The 26,802-nt window shown below is 39.2% G+C and overlaps 1 protein-coding gene across 1 annotated transcript in view; it reads left to right on the top strand.

The window, feature by feature from the left end:
* Positions 1-26,802, top strand: part of fbxo28 (F-box protein 28) — a 53,168-nt gene that overhangs the window by 15,188 nt on the left and 11,178 nt on the right. The window contains exons 2-4 of the mRNA XM_028820914.2: positions 10,604-10,713; positions 18,071-18,209; positions 20,716-20,911. Of these exons, the coding sequence (XP_028676747.1) occupies positions 10,604-10,713; positions 18,071-18,209; positions 20,716-20,911 (445 nt within the window). The remainder of the gene's footprint in view (positions 1-10,603; positions 10,714-18,070; positions 18,210-20,715; positions 20,912-26,802) is intronic.

Genomic DNA, 26,802 nt, shown 5'->3' on the forward strand with positions numbered 1-26,802 from the left:
ACATGGAGAAGAAAAAGAAAAAAAAGAGAATAGGGAAAGAATCTGCTTCCTCAGTGCTTTAAAAGCATATTCTAAAATGTTATTGATTAGATCCTGCCAGGTTTGGAAAAATTTCTGCACAGAACCTCCAAGTGAGAATTTTATTTCTTTCAGTTTCAAATAATATAAAACACCAGTTACCCACTGACTTAAAAGGGGAGAGTTAGGATTCCTGATATGTTGTGGGAGAGATCCTTTTCCCACTGTCCTCTTGGATCTTTACAAGGGATGGGACTGTAAAATGGTTTTATATATTGCAGAGATGCTGTCTAAATCCTTGAAACTGATGAATATTTTTTCCAGCATAGAGGGAGGTGGGAGATGAGGAAATTTGGGCAGGTTCTGTTTAACGAAGTTTCTAATTGGAAGGTAGTGAAAGAAATGTGTTGCTGGAAACTTAAATTTAGAATGTAATTGTTCGTAGGATGCAAAGATGTTGTCTGTGTAAAGATCTCTTGAGTGATTTAATCCCAAATGTTTTCCAGACATTAAAAACTGCATATGTTTGCGATGGTTGAAAAAGGTGGTTCTCGTGTAATGGTGCCACCAATAAAAGATTCTCTATCTTAAAATGTTTCCTACATTGGTTCCATATTCTGAGTGAGTGAAGCACTATTGGGTTATTAGTATATTGATGATAATTTGCATTTATTGGGGCGCAAAGCAAGGAATATAAAGAAAATATAAAGGCACCCTCACGCTGCATGTGAGCCGCCCGCCTTACCCCAGGCAGGAGAGGGAGGAAGCACTCCCATTGGGCTGCTGAGCAGAGGGGCGGGGTGATGTGAGAAATGTCCTCGGGCAAGCAGGGAGAGGGGGAGGGGAGGCCCCGCGTCCCTGTGGCTTCCTAGTAACGACGGTGTGCATGCCCACAGAGAGGGCTCTGAGTGCCCACTGTGGCACGTGTGCCATAGGTTCGCCACCATTGCTCTAGTCCAGTTTGGGGACCTGGCCAAGCCGTCTCCAACACTACACTTTGGCTCTTAGTTTTCTTATACAGGCCTTCATTAGAGATTTTTTTAGAGATTTTCTTGGGCCAGAAGGTATGACAGATCTTCCTGAGACCTCCATTGTTGAAGGTGTTGATCTTACTCATGTATCCCTTTACAACACACCAGCATTCAGAGCCATACAAAAGAACAGGTTTGGCATTGCTGTTATAAAGTCAGACCTTTGTTCTCAGGCTGGTCTGTTTGGACTTCCAGATGGACTAAAGTTTTGCAAGTGCACTGCATGCTCTCCCAAGTCTTGCTCTGATGTCTTTTTTTGCTGCATTGACCTCACTAACAAGACTGCCAAAATATGTAAACTACTCAACGTATTCGAGTGGAGTATCATTTACTGTGATGGGTACACTAGGATTGGCATTTATGTGCATCACTTGTGCTATAGAAGCACTGATATTGTGGCCTGTTTCTTTGGCAAAGGCATTCTGTCCGTCAGTCTTCTTGAAGAGAGGGCAGCTAGGTCATCGGCAAAGTCAAGATCTTCAAGCTGGGATAGTGGAGTCCACTGGATGCCTCTAGGTTTATCAGTTGTTATCCTCTGCATTATCCAGTCAATGGCAAGCAGAAAGAGTATGGGAGAGAAGACTCATCCCTGTCACACTCCAGACTCCACCGGAAACCACTCTGACAGGAAGCCATCAACTATACCTTGTTAACACTTAACAAAGAGCGCCATGCCTTCAGTATCTAGTACCCTCCAACCCAGTGTCATAGAAGGTTACGGTCAGGCTGGAATCCTGGTTGTGATGGGTGGTGGTTGCTTACCCAGCCAGGCGGTCTTTAAAATGGAACAACAGTGGGAGATGTGTCCCCCCTGTACATCAGGTGGCAGCGTCCCTCTGGTGGAGATCACATTTCTGCATCCGCAGTGTAGCAAGAGAACTGTAGTCCCAATGTATGACCCTGTTTGGAGTACTTGGGCACCACCAGAAGGAGAAATCCACTCTTTTTTTTTTTTTTTAAAGACGCTCTGTCTGTTCCAGAAGTGCATCTTGGTGGAAATGTTGTTGCACTTGAAATACTCCTAGGATCCAAGTTGTGAAAGAAGCTGCTCTGCCTTCCCTAGGTGAGTCAGAGGTTGAAGTGGAGTTGGGCAAAGCTCACCAAGGAAGACTGGAGAAGAAAAAGAGAGAGAATTAATAAAGAAGGAATTATGTGAAAAGCCTCTGAAAAGGTGTTTTGTAAAGTGAAAATAGTTTTATTTATGTATTTGTAGTTGTGTCAAGGGTTTGGGGACTTTGAGACACCCCCTACTGGTCACGCTACTACACTTCCTTGGTTCCTGGTTCTTGCCAACATTGCACCACCCAACTTATGCTGCAAAGCTTACATGTTCAGGTACTGGCAAGGATAGGAGCCAGCACATTCAGAAATGTCTACCTGTCATCCTTTGTGGCTTCCTTGCTGAAAACGAGTAAGGTCAGTCTGACGCTACTCAGGGTGATGTAATAAAGCCAGCCTGACTGCATTCTGACCCTACAACCCTGCAACCAGGCCTCAACTACCCTTCTCACATGTCATGTCATTTTTCTAACCTATACATTTGGGGAGGTGAGGATGCTGCTGTTCATCTCAGCCAGTATAGGACACCAGTTCATGACAGGGCAAACACACACTGTGGCCAATTTAGTGTTGCCGGTCCACCTAACCTGCATAGAAACCCATGCATACTCCCAAACAGGGAGGACCCTGGACGTAACCCTGGTCTCCTTACTGTGTAGTGGCTGCTTTCACTACACTGCCATGCTGCCCTCATCGCATGTAGTCCATGCTAAATCACTTTTGCTTTATACAAGGCCAGCGTGCCGCAATTCTAAACAGATGGTGCTGAGGTTCCCTAGTCAAGTGCTGCCAGCCACAGGTGACAAATCACACAGCAGAGTCCTGTCCAATAATCGAACTCGGAAGGTTGCACTCTGCTGATGACCATGCATTTACGTTATTGAAAAAGCTGTGCTGAAGGTACTTGTAAAATAAACTCTGGAGTGATTGCTTATTATGGTTCCCTTCCACACTTTATGGAAGACCATAACAAATGAAAAGCACAATAATAAAGAGAAACTCAAAGGAAAATTGGCAAAAAAAATTGCTTCTATTTTTCTGCAGAATACTAAAGTAGTAATTCAGCAATCTAGTTTGAAAAGCATTGTGAGCTGAATAGAAATTATGTCATGTTCATTTGAAAGAAGTAACAATCTGCTCCCGTGTCTCTCTTTGCAGCATGTGTTGTATAAGGCCATGTTGTGCAATTTTTAAACTTTTACGTAAGGTGTAATTTAACATTTAATGAAGGCTTTCATTATTGTTCTGTGCTGCCTCCTATGTTAAACACCCTTGAGTTCCATTCCTTTTGCTGCCTGCATGCCCGCCTGCCTGTTTTAATCCACAGGGGTTATGAAATGACGGGGCTTTTCTGTTACTAATTTAAAAAAAAAAAAAAAAATAGTTTGGCATCAGTGGCAGAGAATCGAGTTTCCTTTTTTTCATGAGTGGCTTCTGTATTTTGTTTCGGTTGTGTTATTTAAAGCAGAACTATTTAAATGGCTAATCTAGAGCCCTCCACTAATACGGACACCCTTGGTAAATAAAATCAAAATGAACTGAGAAAAATGTCTTTATTATTCATCCTCTTGGTCTATCATTCAAAATGCAAACAGAAATCTAACCTTTAATGGAATAGAAAAACAAATTGTCATCGTAAAGACAAATATTCAGCATGCATGCGACAACCCCTTCATTTAGAATGACTAATGTACCCAACCTGCATGTCTTTGGACATGTGGGAGGAAACTGGAGCACCCCGAGGAAACCTATGCAGACACGGGGAGAACATGCAAACTGCACACATGTAGGACCTGGGACGCAAACTCTGTTCATCTTACAACAAGGCAGCAGTGCTACCACTGTGCCATCGTGTTGTCAATTTGTAAAGGTAGATACTAATAACACTTTATGAGTAGTGAAGTCTTTTTAGTGTCTAATCTCTTATGAATTATTTTGCTCATTTATTTATTATGTAAGAAGAACAAATTTCATTCTGCAGAAAAATAATTTGTTAAGCACCTCCTAGACGTCTGACCCACTTAACATGAAGCCATTGATTTTCATGTGACCTTTTAAAATAAATTTTTTGCAGCACAGGAGTGATTATGCTCATTAAAACAGCTAATGATTTGCTTGCCCTGCTTCCTCCTAACACTTTTCACTTCGCAAGTTGTTTTTCATTTGTCGGTTCACCCCATCCACGCCTTTCTTTGTTTAATGAAGTGCATGCATCTTTACAAGGCATAGTTTAATTTTTATTTTGTTACCTCTTACAAGAAACCACAATCTTCACCTGAAATATACAAGAGCACAAGTTCTGGTTGTTTTTCTGTCATATTGTGAATGGCTTTGCAGTACGTGTCATTCATGTCATACAGTAGCACTCAGAGCGACATTCCAGCCCATTCTGACATTCTGACATTCTGCGCCTTTTCATGCTTGACTGCAGGGTGTGATTAAAATCTCAGTTCCCCATTTAGATAATCATCATGTCACTCACTGGTTTGAGCTTTTTATTGCTGCTCTTTGTGCTGTTACCTTACAACTGCTATAAACGGTACAATCTCCAGGTGCATGCAATACAAGCACAAAGCACCCATTCATGCAGTGAAGATTTACATTTTGTCCTTTTCAGTAAATAAAAATTCAAATGCCTGTGTTTTTTTTCCTTATATTCATTTTCTCATGGCACATCTTAAAACTTTCAAATGTTGTGCCTACCGTGGCACCCTTAGGCTGGGATTATACTTCATGCACCGCATGCTCTTGCGGACGCTGCTGCTATGCAAGCAGAGTACTGTTTATATGGCGGAACCTCGGTTCACGAACGTCTTGGTACACGTACAAATCGGTTTACGACCAAAAAGTTTGCCAAACTTTTGCCTCGGTTCACAACCACACACTCGGTATACGAACAAGCCAGTTTCCCTTTCGGTTTGTGTGCGCCGATGATTTCCGCACATGTTGCATTGTTCAAGGTTAGACGTGCGTGCTTTCACTGTGAACTCTTTGTTCTCTATTTCATTTCCCTTCCGGTTCGAATGCGCCAATCACTGTATTTAAGCACGTGTTCAGCCTCTCCCTGTTCATTGTTCTCAGTCAGACGTGCGTGCTTTACCTGTGAACTCAATGTGCCCTACAGTATTTCATGTGCTTTTGCAGTTAACCATGGCTTCTAAGCAAGTGAAGAGTGGTGAGAAGAAAGTTTTGCAGAAAATTGAAATCGAAGTAAAGAAAGAAATTATTGAAAAGTATGAGCGTGGCGTTCGTGTTACTGATCTTACCTCCGAGTACAAGAAGTCAAAATCTATGATTTCGACTATTCTAAAGCAGAAAGAACCTACTAAAGCAGCTGATGTTGCAAAAGGAGTTAAGCGTTAACCAGGCAGAGACTTCAAGTGCTGGAAGAGGTGGAAAAACTGTTGCTAGTGTGGCTGAACGAGAAGCTACTTGCAGGGGACAGCGTAAGCGAGGCGATGTTATGCGAGAATGCCAGGAAGATTCATGGTGATTTACTGCAAAACTATCCTTCTACGAGTGGCGAAAGTGAGGAATTTAAAGCCATTAGAGGATGGTTTGAAAAGTTTCGCAAGAGAAGTGGCATTCATAGTGTGGTAAGGCATGGAGAGGCTGCTAGTTCCGACGCTAAAGCTGCAAAAGAATTTGTGAAAAATTTCACAAAATTAGTGGAGGATGAAGGCTACATCCCGCAACAAGTCTTCAACTGCGACGAGACCGGATTGTTCTACACCCAGTTGCTCCTCACTTCATGCCAGAACTCGACTCATGCAAGGTTAGTTTTCTTGGTGGTTTATGGTTAGTTTTTGTATTATGGATTTTTCAAATGTTCATTTTTCGGTTCATAGCGTGAATTGTTGCAATATTACTTTTCTCTTTTTTCAAATGTTCATTTTTTTCCCTGTGCTTAAAACTCATTTAAAGAAAAGTTTACACAGCGATCGGGTTGTAAGGCTATTAGCGTGAACTCCTGCAATGTTACTTTCTTGGTTGCTTATGGTTGGCTTTTAAATAAAGTTCGGATTTGTTCAAATGTTCCTTTTTTCCCTCTGTGCTTAAAACTCATTTAAAAAGAGTGTTTACAGCAATCGGGTTGTAATGCTATTAGCGTGAACTCCTGCAATGTTACTTTCTTAGTTGCTTATGGTTGGCTTTTAAATAAAGTTCGGATTTGTTCAAATGTTCCTTTTTTCCCTGTGCTTAAAACTCAAAAAAAAAAAAAAATAGTTTACAGCGATCGGGTCATAAGGCTACAGTATAGCACAAACTCTTGCAATGTTAGTTCTCTGTTGTTCAAGGTTTTCTCAGTGTTATTCAATGTTTTTACATTTAGTTTACTATTACGCTGTGCATTCTATGGTTTAATTAACTATATTTGTGCTTAAAAATTTTTTAAAAATATATATTTACATACAGTTCGTATGGTCTGGAACGGATTAATTGTATTTACATACAATCCTATGGGGGAAATTGCTTCAGTTCACGACCAAATCGGGTTACAACCAGAGTTTTGGAACAAATTATGGTCGTGAACAGAGGTTCCAGTGTACTTGCATTCATACTTAATGTAAATCTGCAGTATTCCACCAGGTGGCAGTGCAAGATATCATCCTGATCAGAAAATAACTTTTGGCTTTGCCGTTTTTTGTGAATTGCACAAAACATCCATTAAATTCCCAGGACACCTTGTCACAAAATCTCTGAAAAGGACCACAAAAACACACCTCTTCAATCCACAGATGCGCCCTTTCCAGAAAGACAGAAACAATCCCTGGACCAGGGCATTAGTTTATCGCAAGGTGAATACAAACACACACATACACTGGCGACATTTCATCATTACTAAATCCCCAAACCTGCAATGCCTTGGAAGGAAACCGGAGCCCAGTGTGGAAACCCACCAGGAAAACATGCCAACTCAAGACGGGGAACACCAGGAACGTGACTCCCTACTGCTACCACTCCGCTACCATGCTGCCCCCACATGGGTAATTATTAACTGTGTTAATTATTTAAATGAAGATAACAATTTAGTTGTAAAATGTAACACATATGCTCTTAACACATTTCATCATGGAAATATCAAGTATAAATATAAGGATTCTAAATAGATAATTCTTTATTGTCATTATGCATACACAACAATTTTTTGTTGGTAGGACTCAGGTTCAAGGCAGAATACTTAAATACACTATAAATAATAAAATAAACATGAATATAAAAGACACTAGCAATAAAACATCCAGTCCAGACTTTTCCTGAGGTAGTACGCCTGCAGAGACCAGTGATCTGTGTGTGTGGGTCTGCAGGGGAGGAATGGAATATGAGTATGTGTGTTTGATTACAAGGGAAAGTGCATGTGCATGTCTACAGGGGGGCAGGCTAGAGGTAGATGTATATGTGTGTATCAGCAGGGGCAGATGGACTTCACAGCTCTGGGGGAAAAGCTAATATCATAAATTTGTTCAATTTAGCAATCGTTGCCTTCCTCTGCTGTCAGTTCAGGAGGAAGCCTTAGAAGCACGTAGCTATTAACAAGTGGATCAGTTTTAAGATGATTATGTCGTTCAACTTTAATGACAAACTATGAAATTAAAGTGGGAATTTCGAGATTAAAGTTGAAATTTCCACTTTGATCACAAAATAGACCTTTTTTTTCTTCACTGTGTCCCTAATTTTTTTTCACTTTGGCTAAATTATGATTCTGTACATTCTGATGCTGCTTCGAAGGTGCAAAAAAAAAAAAAACAAAAGCAGGCAGAGAAGATGGCATGTAAGACTTTTAAATGCATTGCGTCTATGCAACGTTTGTATTGCCTGTGCGAGAGGTAGTTGAATACAAGCACCACAAATACTTTTGTATGTCATCATTTAAGTTTGATGATTTGCTTCACCACATCGAGTCATTCATCAAACACCGAAACACACAAACTGATCCTGTAGGATCTGCAAAGCAGCTTGCTGTCTAATGTTAATAATCAACAGAGACTCTGATGTCACGTTCCAACTTGAACACACTGTGTCCCCCAAATTATTTTGATGTTATTAACAAATCACGCACAAGTCATGTTAATTTCTGAGGATGTGTTCAGAGGAATGCGTCAAATCAACGCATGACGGCCATGATCCATACACGTTCTGGGCATGAAGTATAAACCAGCCTTTAAGTAGAGCAACTATCTCATCTTAAATTACCACCATTTTCCGTGCTTCATGCAATATTGTCTAATTGTCATTAGGCACTTACAGTGGTGTGAAAAACTATTTGCCCCCTTCCTGATTTCTTATTCTTTTGCATGTTTGTCACACAAAATGTTTCTGATCATCAAACACATTTAACCATTAGTCAAATATAACACAAGTAAACACAAAATGCAGTTTTTAAATGATGGTGTTTATTATTTAGGGAGAAAAAAAATCCAAACCTACATGGCCCTGTGTGAAAAAGTAATTGCCCCCTTGTTAAAAAATAACCTAACTGTGGTGTATCACACCTGAGTTCAATTTCCGTAGCCACCCCCAGGCCTGATTACTGCCACACCTGTTTCAATCAAGAAATCACTTAAATGGGAGCTGCCTGACACAGAGAAGTAGACCAAAAGCACCTCAAAAGCTAGACATCATGCCAAGATCCAAAGAAATTCAGGAACAAATGAGAACAGAAGTAATTGAGATCTATCAGTCTGGTAAAGGTTATAAAGCCATTTCTAAAGCTTTGGGACTCCAGCGAACCACAGTGAGAGCCATTATCCACAAATGGCAAAAACATGGAACAGTGGTGAACCTTCCCAGGAGTGGCCAGCCGACCAAAATTACCCCAAGAGCGCAGAGACGACTCATCCGAGAGGTCACAAAAGACCCCAGGACAACGTCTAAAGAACTGCAGTCCTCACTTGCCTCAATTAAGGTCAGTGTTCACGACTCCACCATAAGAAAGAGACTGGGCAAAAACGGCCTGCATGGCAGATTTCCAAGACGCAAACCACTGTTAAGCAAAAAGAACATTAGGGCTCGTCTCAATTTTGCTAAGAAACATCTCAATGATTGCCAAGACTTTTGGGAAAATACCTTGTGGACTGATGAGTCAAAAGTTGAACTTTTTGGAAGGCAAATGTCCCGTTACATCTGGCGTAAAAGGAACACAACATTTCAGAAAAAGAACATCATACCAACAGTAAAATATGGTGGTGGTAGTGTGATGGTCTGGGGTTGTTTTGCTGCTTCAGGACCTGGAAGGCTTGCTGTGATAGATGGAACCATAAATTCTACTGTCTACCAAAAAATCCTGAAGGAGAATGTCCGGCCATCTGTTCGTCAACTCAAGCTGAAGCGATCTTGGGTGCTGCAACAGGACAATGACCCAAAACACACCAGCAAATCCACCTCTGAATGGCTGAAGAAAAACAAAATGAAGACTTTGGAGTGGCCTAGTCAAAGTCCTGACCTGAATCCAATTGAGATGCTATGGCATGACCTTAAAAAGGCGGTTCATGCTAGTAAACCCTCAAATAAAGCTGAATTACAACAATTTTGCAAAGATGAGTGGGCCAAAATTCCTCCAGAGCGCTGTAAAAGACTCATTGCAAGTTATCGCAAACGCTTGATTGCAGTTATTGCTGCTAAGGGTGGCCCAACCAGTTTATTAGGTTCAGGGGGCAATTACTTTTTCACACAGGGCCATGTAGGTTTGGATTTTTTTTTCTCCCTAAATAATAAAAACCACCATTTACAAACTGCATTTTGTGTTTACTTGTGTTATATTTGACTAATGGTTAAATGTGTTTGATGATCAGAAACATTTTGTGTGACAAACATGCAAAAGAATAAGAAATCAGGAAGGGGGCAAATAGTTTTTCACACCACTGTAAATCCCAGTTTTTTAGGACCGTGTGTTTGTATTCCAATTAGGGTTTCCACCCACCCATCTTCTTCACTCGCTTTACTTACTAATGTAAAAAGGTGCAGGTTATTGTGCCAGTGAGGCTGTGATTGGAGTCATCTGAACACCAAATATTCCAGATCTCTGAAGAAAAATATATACATTAAAGTTGTATTCATGCCAAAAAAAAATCAAGTTCTAAATACATTTTTAACTGTAAATCTTTCAAGCTAAACAACCAAAGTAGAAACATCTATGTTCTGTGATGCAACTTTGATTTGTTTCAGTCCATCTCAGACACCGGTTGGCCTTGAAGCCCAAGAGCTCTTGAGAAAAAGCAATAATAGTAATGTTACTGTGTTGCCATCATTAGTTACACCTAATGGATGTCTACACACTAGGCTACGTGAAAAAATTAACACTATGTCCACTATTGATGTTACTGGAGACGCTATTGCCTCAAGCTTGGGTAATATTTATCAGTTACCATTCCCATCTTGAAATTTACAACTAGATAAAGACTTCTTTAGAATTACGTTATATGCTATTTTGAAATTTTTGAAGCTATAATGTGATTTCCACTGGCCATCTCTCATTCTTATTACTTTCGCAACAGGTATGCAAAAGGATGGACATGATCTGCCAGCGGATGCTAAATCAGGGCTTTTTGAAGGTGGAGCGTTACCATAGTCAGTGTCAGAAACAAGTCAAAGCCCAGCTGCCAAGGTTTGTAATCTTTAATTTCTGAACTACACTTTTACCATAACACATATTTAAACATTTAGCTTTATTAATCAAGATACATGTTATAATCCTGTTCAAAGTGCCAAATGTACTTGTAATATTTTTATATTGTATTGTGGATTGCTTGTGTTCTGTTCTGTGTATTGTATTGTATTGTATTGAGCCCCTTTTCTTTGACACCCTCTGCATGCCCAACCTACCTGGAAAGGGGTCTCTCTTTGAACTGCCTTTCCCAAGGTTTCTTCCATTTTTCCCTACAAGGTTTTTCTGGAAGTTTTTCCTTGTCTTCTTAGAAAGTCAAGGCTGGGAGGCTGTTAAGAGGCAGAGCCTGTTAAAGCCCATTGCGGCACGTCTTGTGTGATTTTAGGCTATACTAAAATAAATTGTATTGTAATCATTGGTCATGTAATAATATAATCTTAAAAACTTCAAAATTATTGCATGTGATCTGCACTTGTAGCACTAGAAATTGAGAACACGTTTGAGCTATAGGGCAATGCTTCTGTGATAGGCTGAATTTAACACTGAATTGGATTGTGTAGATTGGAGAATGTTATAAATGTATCAAATGCTCCCTCTCATTTTAAAAGAGAATATAAAGTACATATATGATTTTATTATTCTGTATGTTTGTACCAGAAATAGCTAATATATTCAAACACACAAGTCATGTAAAGAGTCAAGGTTAGCAAACATGGTGGCATTTGCTCATATATTGCTTTCAGATATTTAAACAGATTTCATGGTTTGCATTTTTTATTGATAACTAAAATGCACTAAAGGTTGTTGGCTATTTGTAAATCACATGCAGGGCCATGTAACAGCCAAACTTGGCTGTTATTAAATCTGAAATGAAACCCGTTTCTAGGAAGATGCATCATGGAGGCTTCTAGATGGTTGTGTGGCATTTTACAAGTTTACATTCAATTTTCTTAAGTTACCTTTTTTTAGTTAGAAGTTAATTTTACTTAATGTTTTTAACAGCTATTGAATATTGTATTTTGGTTGTTAACGGTTAATTACAGTGGTCAATTCTCACACATCAGTACAATGCAAATACACATTCTGTATCATTATACCAAGGCTCCATTAAATGCTCAATCAGTTGTGGGCCGCATCACTTAAGTACTTTGACATCATTTACACTTGTTATGTTTATTACAAGTTCACATGGGGGGGAAAAAGAACATTTCAACAGCGGAATGATTTAGCCAGCAAGTATATTGAATTCAAAAACTCTTAATATGCACACTTGGGGTACTAACAAAAAAAATACAACTAACAGGGAGATATGTGTGTGTGTGTGAGGTATATAAACAGAAAATACAGTCATGAAAATATATGGGAACACCTCTCAGCCTGCATAATAATTTACTTTCACCTAAAAGGTAAGTGGTATGTCTTTCATTTCCTAGGAACATCTGAGTACTGGGGTGTTTTCTGAACAAAGATTTTTAGTGAAGCAGTATTTAGTTGTATGAAATTAAATCAAATGTGAAAAACTGGCTGTGCACAAATTTGGGTCGCCTTGTAATTTTGCTGATTTGAATGCATGTAACTGCGCAATACTGATTACTTGCAACACCAAATTGGTTGGATTAGCTCATTAAGCCTTGAACTTCATAGACAGGTGTGTCCAGTCATGAGATATAAAGGTATTTAAGGTGGTCAATTGCAAGTTGTGCTTCCCTTTGACTCTCCTCTGAAGAGTGACAGCATGGGATCCTCAAAGCAACTCTCTAAAGATCTGAAAACAAAGATTGTTCAGTCTCATGGTTTAGGGGAAGGCTACAAAAAGCTATCTCAGAGGTTTAAACTGTCAGTTTCAACTGTAAGGAATGTAATCAGGAAATGGAAGGCCACAGATACAGTTGCTGTTAAACCCAGCAGTCTGGCAGGCCAAGAAAAATACAGGAGTAGCATATGCGCAGGATTGTGAGAATGGTTACAGACAACCCACAGATCACCTCCAAAGACCTGCAAGAACATCTTGCTGCAGATGGTGTATCTGTACATCATTCTACAATTCAGCACAATTTGCACAAAGAACATCTGTATAGCAGGGTGATGAGAAAGAAGCCACAAACAGAGTCGCTTGTTGTATGCCAATGCTCATTTAGACAAGCCAGATTCATTTTGGAACAAAGTGCTTTGGACTGAGGAGACGAAAATTGAGTTATTTGGTCAAAACAAAAAGCGCTTTGCATGGCGGAAGAAGAACACCGCATTCCAAGAAAATACCTGCTACCTACTGCCAGATTTGGTGGAGGTTCCATCATGCTCTGTGGCTAGTTCAGGGACTGTGGCACTTGTTAAAGTCAAGGGTCGGATGAATTCAATCCCAATATCAACAGATTCTTCAGAATAATGTTCAAGCATCAGTCACAAAGTTGAAGTTATGCAGGGGTTGGATATTCCAACAAGACAATGACCCAAAAGAGTTTGAAATCTACAAAGGCATTCATGCAGAGGGAGAAGTACAATGTTCTGGAGTGGCCATCACAGTTCCCTGACTTGAATATCATCGAAAATCTATGGGATGATTTGAAGCAGGCTGTCCATGCTCGGCAGCCATCAAATTGAACTGAACTGGAGAGATTTTGTATGGAAGAATGGTCAAAAATATGTCCATCCAGAATCCAGACACTCATCAAAGGCTATAGGAGGACAGCGTCTAGAGGCTGTTATATGTGCAAAAGGAGGCTCAACTAAGTATTGATGTCATATCTCTGTTGGGGTGCCCAAATTTATGCACCTGTCTAACTTTGTTAAGATGCATATTGCATATTTTGTGTTAATCCATTAAACTTAATGTCACTGCTGACATACTACTGTTTCCATAAGGCATGTCATATTTTAAAAGGAAGTTGCTACTTTGAAAGCTCAGCCAATGATCAACAAAAATCCAAAGAATTAAGTGGGATTCCCAAACCTTTTCACATGACTGTATATATGTATAATAGAGAAGAATGGAGTTCATGGAGGAACTTTTAAAATGGTCATTTTTTTTACCTTTATGTAAATAAAGCAAGTGGAGGGGAAATACATTGCCTAAAAATTGGGAGTGGTCTCCCCTAGAGTTTCTTGTATCCTCAGATATGGGGATGGATATTTGAGGAGTAAACCGTAAGACAATGATTATATTTTTATATTATGTACATTAAAGAACCATCAACAACAAATCAAATTATTAATATATTGAGCAGTTATTATTAAAGTAAGGTTGAATTAATCGGACTCTGCAGCTGAATGAATAAAAGGTAAAGTACCACTTCTGTTTAAAGGAAATAGCCCAAAGGTTGATAGAAATCTACTTTTTATACCTAATACTTGTATGCAAAATTTGGTTGACCTAAGTGAGAGCATACTCCAAGTTGTGTTTTTATATATATTACGGGGCTTTGCCCCCTGTTCGCTTTGCTCGCCAACCCCCGTGTTTGGTTTTCCGGATACACACTTTTAAGATTTTCTTTTCTTTGAATTGTTGCTATTTCATTAGTTTCACTTTTATTTCAGAACTTCTGTAAAAACAATATTTGTAATCTTGCGAGTCCCAATATGCTGAATCTTTTTAATGAGGTCAGGATAGGTTTCTCTGTTCATCATCAGCAGTTAATAATTTTTTTTTTTTTACAAAGTAAAAATGTAAGTAGAGTTCTGCATTGGACTCCTGTCTGTAAAGTTGTGTTATTTTCCTCACAGTTCCAAAAGTACATGGGGTTACCAAGGTGATACCCCAGCTTTTGTCTAGGTTTTTGTACAAGGGCTAGACAGAACGTTTTTGACTCCTGGGGTAAATGTAGCTTTTTAAATAAGCAGACAGATAAATAAATATACATGAACAAAGTAACCAATAAATGCATGTGCAGTAAACTCCGTTTTTGAAATTCTCAAGATTCTTTATTGGTCACATGCATAGTTATACAGGACAACACGCAGTGAAATGCATCCTGATCTGCTTATCAAAAACTGTGCAAAGTTAGAAGAATATCAGTTAGATTAACAAAAAGTCATAGATTGAAGGGTAACAGTATAGTAGAACATAATAAATAAGTACAATTATGTGAATAAAGTAGAATTAAGTGTTAAGGTGCACTAGTGTAGTAATTATTGTGCAAAACCAAAGTTAGACTGGTGCATAGTTAAATGAGGCAGTTTGTTTGTTTTGCGCTACTGCAATCTTTACTTTTTTTATATTTTCTAATTTTCGTACTTTCATATCCTTTAACTTTCTTCACATTTGTATAGCGCCTTTTTTTTTTTTTTTTTTGAGCATTTCTAATTTCACTGGTTTCATAGTCTCTAACCTGCTCTGCATGTGTTTAGCGCCAACATTTGTAAACGTCTTTATGAAGTTCTACTTTCTTTTACTCATTGTCTTTTAATTCTGAGCCAGATTGGACGTGCTTTTTTTCAATTCCACTTGTATTTTCTGAATTTGCACCTCGATTATTCTTTTTTGCTCTTTTTTCTCTCCCAACGCATTTGAGTCTCTTTTCTCCGCGCTGCTTTCTTCTTCGCTTAGATGTTGACATTTAATTTATAACGTACTGTCCTTATACACTTTATATGCGCTGAGAGCCCTGGATCTGTGTGTGCTCAAATCCTTCACAAGATTGAATGTTTTGCTGCCTATTGTCCTATTTGATAGATTGTAAGTAGGCTGTGTCTTTGGTCTCTCGGGTCTTTAAAATGTCTCCCGAGAAGATCACGTATCGTAGACTTGCTTTTTGCTTTCCAGGACAGGATTTCTTTTTATAATAGATACATACATACACACACACACACACACCCCGAAATTACCATCTTTGGAATTATGTCTGACTCAGGGAGGTCTAAAACCTAGACTTTCATCAATATCTCAACATCAAATCTTGGGACGATTACAATACTTTCCCTATACTTCAGGATGCAAAACAACCGAATTTGGTTATTTTAAGAAGGATTCTTACTAATGATTTTGCGACTTGTGTAGAGCATATATAAGAGATAACACAAAAGGTCAGAGAAGTGGAAATTCCAAATGAATGTATTAGTGCACCAAGAAAAATGATTCCTCTTTTTTTTCGTCCGTATCATTAGTGGTGAAGAGGTGTTGATGAGGCCAGCAGGGGCCTGACTGTCTGTGGTCATAAAGATCCCTGGGCATCCTTCGTAAAGATCAGGATGTTTCCTGATGTCCAGGCAAAATTGCCCAACCCAGCCTAGTCATTCTGGCAGAAAAATTGCCCACCACGGCCCACCTACACCTGAACACCAGCAAAACCAAAGAGCTGGTGGTGGATTATAGGAGGCCCAGACCCCACATAGACCCAGTGATCATCAAAGGTGACTGTGTGCAGATGGTGCAGACCTATAAATATCTGGGAGTGCAGCTGGATGATAAATTAGACTGAACTGCCAATACTGATGCGCTGTGCAAGAAAGGACAGAGCCGGTTATACTACCTTAGAAGGCTGCCGTCCTTCAACATCTGCAATAAGATGCTGCAGATGTTCTATCAGACAGTTGTGGCGAGCGCCCTCTTCTACGCAGTGGTGTGCTGGGGAGGCAGCATTAAGAGGAAAGACGCCTCACGTCTGGACAAACTGGTGAGGAAGGCAAGCTCTATTGTTGGCATGGAGCTGGACAGTTTAACATCTGTGGCAGAGCGAAGGGCGCTCAGCAGGCTCCTATCAATTATGGAGAATCCACTGCATCCACTTAATAGTATCATCTCCAGACAGAAGAGCAGCTTCAGCGACAGACTGCTGTCACTGTCCTGCTCCACTGACAGATTGAGGAGATCGTTTCTCCCCCAAACTATGCGACTCTTTAATTCCACCCAGAGGGGTAAACGTTAACATTCAACATTATACATAGTTATTGTCTGTTTTTCTGTTTTTCACCTGCATTGTTATCATTTTTTAATTTAATATTATTTATTGTATCAGTATGCTGCTGCTGAAGAATGTGAATTTCCCATTGGGATTAATAAAGTATCTATCTATCTATCTATCTAGTCATTCTGGCACTCTAATCATCCCCTGTCTGTAGCTAACTATCTCTCTCTCACCACTTCATCACCTAACAGCTTATGTGAGATGAGTGTAATGGCGGGTGCTACACATTAATGATTATTGACGTGTGTCATATTTGTTGTACCACAAAAGAATGGAAAAAGGGACAAGATAACAGCTGAACCAAACCAGACCCCAATACCTGGAAAGCATTCATACAGGTGCTGGCAGTGTCGAGCAGCAGCATGTTAATGTCTTACTTTGCAAATTTTAAATTGTCCTAAAATCTCATCATGGAGTCGCTTGATCCCCGCAGTCTCTAATTGTATAGTCTAACAACACTCTTTATGCAGCGAGATCTATCGACTGCAGTTGCCAATTGTGACATCTCCACAGACTAGAAGTCATGGAATACAGTGCCAGCTTAACAGTCTCCACACATCACTGCCCTTTATGGGATGTTGGCAGGAAAGAAACCGTTATTTCTCAAGAATTTAGATTAAGGTCTTTCTGGAGTTTGTGGGAAAGACACCAGCAGGGCCTGGACAAATACTGTGAGCTAAAAAGAGAATGTTTTAAGGGTAACTTATTTCAGGCTTGTAAAACTGAACCTTGGAGGAAACAATTATCACTTCATAATCATTTACTTGATTTGAAAACAATTCCACTGGAAGAGATGTCCTGAAATCTGAAGGAGCTGAAGCAAATCTGCCAATAGCAACAAGCAAAAGTCCCCTCTCACCTGACAGAAAACAAACTCGGTGGACCTAAAGCTGTCATTAATGTCAGCAGTCCTAATGCTTGCTCAGACAGCACAGATGTCTTCTGTAAAATAACTCATTTTTTCTTTAAACTTTCTTTTTGGACCTGTGACTTTGCAGTAAAAATACACATTGAAACATGATATGCAAATATTATCGTGTAATCTTGCAATATTTGGAAACATTCAAAGGATGAGAATACTTTTGTAAAGCACTGTTGTTTACAAACTGTAAAAATGCAAAAAATGCACAAACTATGTCTGAAAGTAAATGTAAAGTACTGGTAATACACATCATCAAATGTATCCATCAAAATGTTTTAAATTAAGGTTTCTATGTATGATGTGTAGTTTTTAAACATCACTCAGTTAATTTTAACCATAACTCTAAGAAATGATGTGCTTATAAAAACAAAATTAGTCATTGGGACATCCTTAAAATTCCAGAATGTCAACTGATAACTTTTAGTTTATGTCACACTGATTGGTTAATTTATTTTTAATGTATTTTTTAACTTTCTCTGCTATTGGAGCTTTTCATTAAGTCATCCTCTGTTATATTTCAAATTTTTTCTCTTAGGAGAGAATCGGAAAGAAGAAATCATTCCCTGGCACGCCATGCAGATATCCTAGCTGCTGTGGAAACCCGCCTTTCATTGCTTAATATGACTTTCATGAAATATGTAGACTCTAATCTATGCTGCTTCATCCCTGGAAAGGTAAGGTCCTGTCCCTGTTTTAAAAAAAAAAATAAAAATAAAAAACAAACAAAAACTGCATGTGAGTTTATTTTTACAGTTTCGCACAGACGTTTGCTTTAATTTCAATAAAACTCATTGCTGTGGTTGCAAGAATTTAAGCATTTAGACATAGAAATATAAACCTTCAGTTATGTTAAAGGAACTACATTCTAATGTACGTTTTTTTAAGTTTTTTTTCCACACAAATTAATTTGTACTGTAAACTTGTATTGTTAATTGAGGCAAGAATGTGTATATATCATCTTCCCAGTGGCTTACAGTTATGGCCAGTGAAGCACCTACCTGAAGGGGGGCTGTGTGATCCCCATTATGTCCACAGCAATTGACGTGGGTTGAGATTTTATATAAGTCATTGTGTCGGGTGGTTAGAAATGCTGTGGGGTAGAATATGGGAAGCTGTGTATTCTGACTCCGAATGTTAAGATTCAGCAAAGAGTTTGAAAGTACCAGGAAAAAAAAAAGAGAGCCCTCAAGTATCGATCAGTAACCAGCCTATAAAACAGAATCGCATTGTATGAAAAGACTTTCATTTCCTCCTCCCTTAGTATGAAGTAGTGCTAGTGTTTCTAGTAATATTTTTAAGGGATCAAGAAAGCTGGAGTAAAGAGATTTTTTCTTATGTGTTCAAGTGCACTGCTCTGGCCAGTCTCTAATGGTGAAGTATTCCAGGTTTTTGGCGCATAGAGACAAAAGGCTCCCTCACTAGTTCTTTTATGCTTGACTCTCCGAATACGAAGCAAGCCGCTGTTAGAGGATCTAAGATTACAATCAGGAGTGAAGGGGGATCAGCACTCCAAAGAGCAAAAAGAGCCTTCTATAAAATGAAAAAGATTCAAATAAACTGTATACTTGCAGTGAAGTATGCTGGCAACAGCATTGTGCCATGAGACTGCACCTTATCAGCAGATAATGGGGTGCCTGTTAGAGCTAAGAGAAAGTTAATTGAGTGCAGTAATGGAAATGTTACAAAGAAGCCTGTTTTAGTCTGTATAAAAAAGCAAATCTAAGAGAAGATTGGTCTTTCAGTAGGCCAGTTATTTCAAGGACAGGGCCACAGATCTTAAAAGGGCACAGTAAAAGTCTTAATCAGTGGCATAATTTGAAGATGGCATCTACAGGTATTGTCCTGAGTCCTTAAATATGCTGGAACAAATCTGTAAAGATGAATGGATAGAAATGTAACCAGCGTATAAAACTAGGAGAGTGCTGTTCTTTAAGGATTGAAAATGTGGTAAGAGGTTAACTCGGCCAAATATCAGATAGCTGACTGCAAGGGCTTCTGATCTTAAACTTCCTTCTTCCTGAGTGTGTCAGTTGGAAATTAAAAATTTCTGCAGCACTAGAAAACACTGAATGTATTTGCATGGCACAATATTTGCAGTTTCTGGTTAGAAGTTTTGGGAAGCATTGATTCTTTCATGGAATGTCTGGAAAGTTTGAATCACAACAGTATTTGTGTTAGCCTGCACTGTCTGATCTTAGAACATGAAAACTCTGTGCACATTATTAAGCTTTACATTTTTTGCACATTAACTGACTTTTCATCTGCCATGTTGTGCACATTATACCCCACAAGGTGGCGCTTTGCTGCCAGCTGATTTTCTCGACACACACTGTATGCCTAAAGGAAGTCTGCAGATGGAACTGCTTAACTGCGGAAATTTAGAAACTCATGGCTTCATCCAGCTATGAAGAATCATGAGTGTCTTGTGCATCTGATATTTGTAAACCTTTGTAAATTGGCATCCTTTCCTCCATTTCATGACCAGCTTACTTCAGTTTAGTTTTGCTGGTGACCAGACCCCATCTTGACCAGTATTCTTCATTATTTTATTAAGGTTCTCAGATGTGTTGAGAGCCAAGTATTGTTCCAGTGTTGCTTATCTTCTTCATCTTTTAGCTGCTTCCGTTAAGGGACATCACAATGGATCGTCTGTTTCCATATTTTTCCTGTCTTCTGTATCTTGCTCTGTCACTTCCTCCACCTGCATGTCCTCTCTCACCACATCCATAAACCTCCTCTTAGGCCACCTTCTTTTCCACTTGCCTGGCAGCTCCATCCCTAGCATTCTTCTCCACTGGTTTGTACAAAATCTGAGGACATTGGCAAAGGAATTCCCAGGCATTTCAATGATGTGACATATTTTATGCTTCACACTGCACGAATCTCGCAACCTATATTTTGCTCATAAACCTACTTAAGGAAAGAAAAAATGGCAGCAAGTGCTTGATTTTTGATAACTCTGTTAAATCGCACTGACTATGAAGACCATCGCTTAAGGCCGAGGGCATTCCTTATCTCCAGAGTGCAGGCAATAGTCCTATTGGCCTCAATGGGAAGAAGAGTTTAGATGATTGAGCATTGAGTTTGCACAGATAGACTGCATAATTGTAGATTAAATCTTTGTATTTGTTTGTTTAAATTTGTTCTAAGCCTTTTATACATTTTTTTTGTTATGTTTAGGTAATTGATGAAATTTATGGGGTTTTACGTTATGTAAATTCAACTCGATCACCTCAGAGAGCTCATGAAGTTCTACAGGAGCTGCGGGACATCTCCTCCATGGCTATGGAATACTTTGATGAAAAAATTGTCCCAATTCTCAAGAAGAAACTGCCTGGGGCTGACATGTCTGGTAGGCTCATCGGGTCTCCTCCAGGTACTTTAATTTTGTATTGATTTTCAAAGCAATGTATTTTAATTTCTTGTGAACTCCACTTTTAGATTCTAGAGACATTAAATGGCATGTTATTTGTTGCATGCTGGGATGGTGCAACCTCTTACAAAGGTCTCTCAAACACTTGCTCTTCGTGCTGGCTGCTTATAGCTGTTTATCTTCTTTGTAAGGTAAATGTTGTCTGTTTCATTGTTCTGGCTTAGCATTTGACAACCATTTTACATTTCATTTTTATACTTCACGCGATACAAAGCATGCTGTAGTGGACGCTACTGCTACACAAGCGTTGTACTGTTTATACTTGTGCGCATACTTTACATAAATCTGTAAGATACCACCAGGTGGCAGTGCGAGATATTATCACAGTGAGAAAACGGTGGACTTTGCTGTGTTGTGAATTGCCTGAATCATCCATTAAATTCCGAGGACACCTTGTCACAATATCTCTGAAAAGGATGTTTAATGATTACATCCGTCATTCCAGGGATACGCCCATTCCAGCAAGCATCGGGCGCGAGACTCAGCTCATCGCACGGTGGATAGAAGACACACATACACTAGTGTCATTTTAGCATCACCAAATCCCCAAACCTTCATGACTTTGGAAGGAAACTGGAGCACACTGTGGAAACCCCCCAGGAAATATGCAAACTCCAGGTAGGGAACACCAGGGACGTGACTTCCTACAAGGTAGCAGCGCTACCACTCGGCCACTGTGCCACCTCCACACGTGTAATTATTAACAGTATTTATTATTTAAATTAACAATTTATCTGTAAAATATAACATACATACTTTAATGCATTTCATCGTGAATGTGATGTCAAGTATAAAATCAAGGATTCTAAATGTGTAGAGAGCTGGAATATCATAAATTTAATGTGTTCTGTGTGGCAATTGCTGCTTGCCACTGCTGTCAGTTCAGGAAGAAGCCCCAGAAGCACGTAGCGATTAACAACTGGGTCGATTTTAAGATGACATTTACGGTTGTCTACTTTAATGATAAGCTTCGAGATTAAAACTGAAGTTCCCACTTTAATCACAAAATAGACCTTTTCACTGTGTCCTTAATTTTAATTCAGTGGCTCAAATATGCTACTGTGCATTCTATACTGTTTTGAAAGTTCAAGTGTGTGACTTTTAAAATGTATCGTGTCATTAAGTTGGGGGAATATGCAATGCTTGAATATAAAAGCACCACAAATGCATTTATATGTCGGAATTTTGCTTCACCACATTGAACCATTCATCAAACATCGAAGCGCACACATAGGATCTGCATAGTGGCTTTCTGTAACATGTAGATAGTAAACAGAGACTCTGACATCATGTTCCATCTTTTATCACACTGCACCCCCCCTGACTTTTTGCTGGTACTGCAACTCGCACACGCGTTGCGTTAATTTCTGAGGACGTGTCAAATGAACCTTGGGAATGCATGGTAGCCATAATACTTACACATTATGAGCATGAAGTATAAACTGGCCCTTAAAGGGATTGGGCTGTGATGATGATGTTTTGCTTAGCTGTGCTTCCTTACACATACAAGTTCAGATTTGTCACATGTACAGAGTACAGTGAAATTCTTAAATCCACTTCACTGATTGATTTGAATCCCATGGCTGGGCGTTGACCGTGTGTTGCTTACATATTTAATCAGGGTTTTCTTCACACATTCCCAAAGACATGTAAGTTAGATTAATTTTCTGTGTGAGTAATTGTGGGTGCGTGAATAAGTTGTAACTTGTCCAAAGTTGTTTTCCACCTTCTGTAACCCTGAATGAGATTAAGCAGGTTTGAAAACATGCACTGTGTGTACTGGAGATGAGAGCCTGGCATAGCTGGAGGAGGTGGTTGGAAGCGGCCCAGCACTTCTCCACGCTCTCATTAGGTTAATGTAGTATTATCAGTTTAAAGTAAATAAAATACTTTTTTACCATGACAGCATCACTTCCATTGAATTTCATCTGGTGAAATTCAAACAGATATAGCTTCAGTGGAAAAATGCAACATAAAGACAGTAGTAATCATCAGCTTCCAGGCAGACAGTTAAATACACAAACTTTCATAAAATTACTAAAGACCGCTGCTTAGGGTCAAGAAGTTCAGTTCATGTATCTGGAAGTTTGCAGATGACATTGCCATGTCTTGATTGACCTAAGCAAAAGACAGTGAAGATTGTGAAAGGGGTATGCTGTGTTGGATAAGATTTTAATGGCTTTACCTTTCAGCCTGCAAAACAGTTAATTCCTAATAGGGAGGAAGCCCCCAATAATTCTAGCTCTGACATTGGCATATATCTGAACCAATGTGTGTGTCACAAAAACTCTTCACCATTACATTGCCCCCACAACTCTGCTTTGCTGTCATTCATTTTGCTGAATTTCTTTTCCCATGCTCTGGCCCTTTCTTTAGTACATGTCAGCAGACACTACCATTCATCACTGAAGAGCATTTTCTTCCGATACTGGAGTTTCCAGTATTTATGGTCTTTAGCATTCTGATATGCCCCTTTAAGCAGCACTGTTGTGTTCTTTTTCTCTGCACAAATTGTCAGTCTTTGTTAAATACTTTCATGAAAGATCTTTTTTACGACCTTAAGACTTGTTGCCAGAATATATATTTTTTGGGTGGTCCCCTGACACTCCATTATACTCCTATTGTCTTATCTCACTCTTAAGCTTATGATCTATGACATATTCAAAGCCACGTAAATCCTGACCCTTCTACCTTGGAATTGTATTCATGTTGGCACACAGCATAGGGATTCCTACCTACTAACTTTAGCGAGTGATGTTTGCATATATAATGAAGTCACTGACTGAGAAGTCAGTCTCTCAGCAAATTTAGGCGTGCATTTAAAAAGGTCTTCCAGAGAGAAGGGTGCGACTTGCATTAAAATGTAGTAAAACATCCTGGTTTAATATCCGTATATCTTAACTTACCAAATTTAGCTTTAATATTTATTAGCTTCTTTTTGATTTCTTACTCATACAGTTAGATTACAGTTAGATCAGTGTTTCTCAACCTTTAAGTATTTGCGATCCGAGTTTTCATAAGTTTTAATCGCACCCCCCTAACGTTTTTTTGAAACCCTAATAAAATTTATTCCTATATTTTTTGCTGTTGATACACCACTACAAGTTTAAACTTTCCCTACGAATACCTAAATTACGCCGTATATGGCAACACTGCCCACCTCTTCTTATTTCTCACGCTTTCACGGAAAGTTTCAATAGATTTATTTTTCATATTTTCGATTCTTGTTTTCTTTTTTTCACATCTTCGCACCCCCTTTTTTGTTACTTTGCGCCCCCCAGGTTGAAAACCGCCAAGTTAGATTTATGACCAAGTTTTCAACCATAGACACCAGACTACATTTATTGTGACCTGCAGTTATGTTCTTGTACAGCAAGTACAGTGATTTAGCCATATTGTATACAGTGGATTCAGAAAGCATTCAGACCCCTTCGCTTTTTTCATATTTTGTTAAGTTATAGCCTTGTGCTTAAATGGTTTAAATTCATCAAGCAACACTCAAGAATGGCAAAGCAAAAACATGATTTTAAAAATGTTAACACATTTATTAAAAATAACACCTGAAATATCCCATTGACACGAGTGTTCCGACTCTTTAATCAGTGCTTAGTTGAAGCACCTGGACTGATGTCTGGATTCTGGGCTGTGAAGTTCTGCAGCAGCATCACTTAATCTTGCATTTGAAAGAGAGAGTTCATCCATACGTTAATTAGCTGTTGTTTCCCATGTGTATTTGCTAGATGACCAGTATACTGTGTGGGTAGTATTGGGTAAATTTTATATACTGTATACGCTGTCACATGACTTTGATGCTGTCTTATTGTCAGATGACTGTTATATACCATCATACAATGTGGGTTCTACTTAATGACAATTCTATTCTGTAGGCCCATGGCAAGATTAAAGTGTCCCATGTATGATATTATATATTTTAATACATTCTTGTCTGTTATAGAGTACTCAGAGGTACTGGCAATGTGTTATATATAGGTTGGACAAACAAGTAAGGCTTTTACTGCACCCTGTACATATGACAATACTACTACATTAACAAATTTAAGTTTAGGGTCTCTCCCCACCACCATAAGTGGGTAATTGGGTAGTTTGCTATGGTTAGTATACCAACCGAGATCCTGTGTTTCCTTGTTGCGTTTAACAATGCATTATGCTGTTAAAGTTTGTCTTAAAGAGGAAATTGTATAACTTCATTTAATAATAATATTATCCCTTGTTTCGATACCTCAGGGACATCCTGAGGCCATATGACAGTGCTCCGCAACCTTTTCTCACCTATGACACACCAAAGCTCTTCCTAGAATTCCGCGGCACATCAAAAGCCAAAATATATAGCAGTGGCGTAGCTGGGGGGGCAGGGGGCGGTCCGCTCCGTGCGCCAGTTATTTAGGGGCGTCCAAACTACGGTAGTTTCCTTTTTTTTTTTTGTTCCTTGAGGAGGAGCAAAAAAAAAAAAATTTCTTTCAGCTTTGGGGCGTCAAATTTTTCACCGCCCCGGGCAACATGATCTCCAGCTACGCCACTGATATATAGATATTAATTTAGCTGATCGCCGCAAATGATGCATTGTGGCTTTGGAGCCGTTTTGTCACCACACCACGAGAATCCATATCGAATGTAGTTTTCGTTGTACTTCCTTTTCACAATCTTCTTTGTTTTTTTTTTTTTCAACACTTGTGCTGGGTTCTTCATCATCTGTACGTGAAGACGAATCTTTTCCACGTAAAAATGTATCCATATTTAAAGGGGTATAAAACTAAATATGAATCACACGAAGAACGTTAACCATACACAATTCAGCAACACAACTAATAGTAATGAATGATCACTACTGTCGCAAGACGAGTGAACGCGACGTAGCACGACTAATACGTCGGCTTGAATTGAATCTAGGTGAGGGCACGGAGCGCTCTGCCTATCAAAGCATACTACGCAGTTGTCTGGTGACTACATAGGGCCTTCGTCATAGGCGACAGGCGCCAGGCGATGGGATTTATTATTTCAGAGAAATGACACATAAAATTATGAAACCTTTAAAAGGCTATTTACGCAAATATTTCATTGCGCGTATTCTCGTTATTGTGTTTCTAAGGAAGACCATTGAAATATTATTTAGTTAGAAAATTGTCTTATTTGACCGCGTCACACCTGTATTGGCGTGGCACACCGGTTGCGGAGCACTGCCATATGATACAGGTGTGGGTGCAGTTTTCAGCCATGCCTCATTTGTTTCATTTGCAACAATTTACTACCAAAAATATGCCAAAATATTTTTTAATTATTTTATCATGATCATTTATTTGCATGAAACATATAAGGTCGCTAGTGATACTGAATGAGTTAGTGTCAGTATTTTTATTTGTGCATTTTAAGTGCTGTGTTTTGAGAGGTAAGGGATAAGAAAAATGTGGGGACTGTTGCCAGCACCGCAAGCTCTTAAAAGATCCCCTGTCAATAGCAGAATGCACGACAGAGAGAGATACTTCTGATGCGGTCAGTTCATGAATTCTGTGAGTTGGAAACTGTAGAGGGGCAGAGCTGAGACAAGCAGGAGGATAATGAAAGTGAAGGAAGGCAAGCAGCCGTAGAATCTGCAGAGTGCAACAGCTTAAGTCGCATCACCTGAAGTGGACATAAAACACGTGTTGCTCATTATTTAGGTATTTATGAGTTTCTAAAGAGATAAGAAAAGTTTTCTTATCAGCACAGGAAGCCTTTGGAAGAGTTTGTGTAGTTGACGGCAGATGTCCAGTCAGAGAGACTAGAGTCACGCAGCAGGGAGACAAACAATGACCAACAGAGTCAGGAAGTAGAGTTAT

The sequence above is a fragment of the Erpetoichthys calabaricus genome, chromosome 15 (assembly GCF_900747795.2).
Source record: "Erpetoichthys calabaricus chromosome 15, fErpCal1.3, whole genome shotgun sequence".
NCBI classification, from domain to species: domain Eukaryota; kingdom Metazoa; phylum Chordata; class Cladistia; order Polypteriformes; family Polypteridae; genus Erpetoichthys; species Erpetoichthys calabaricus.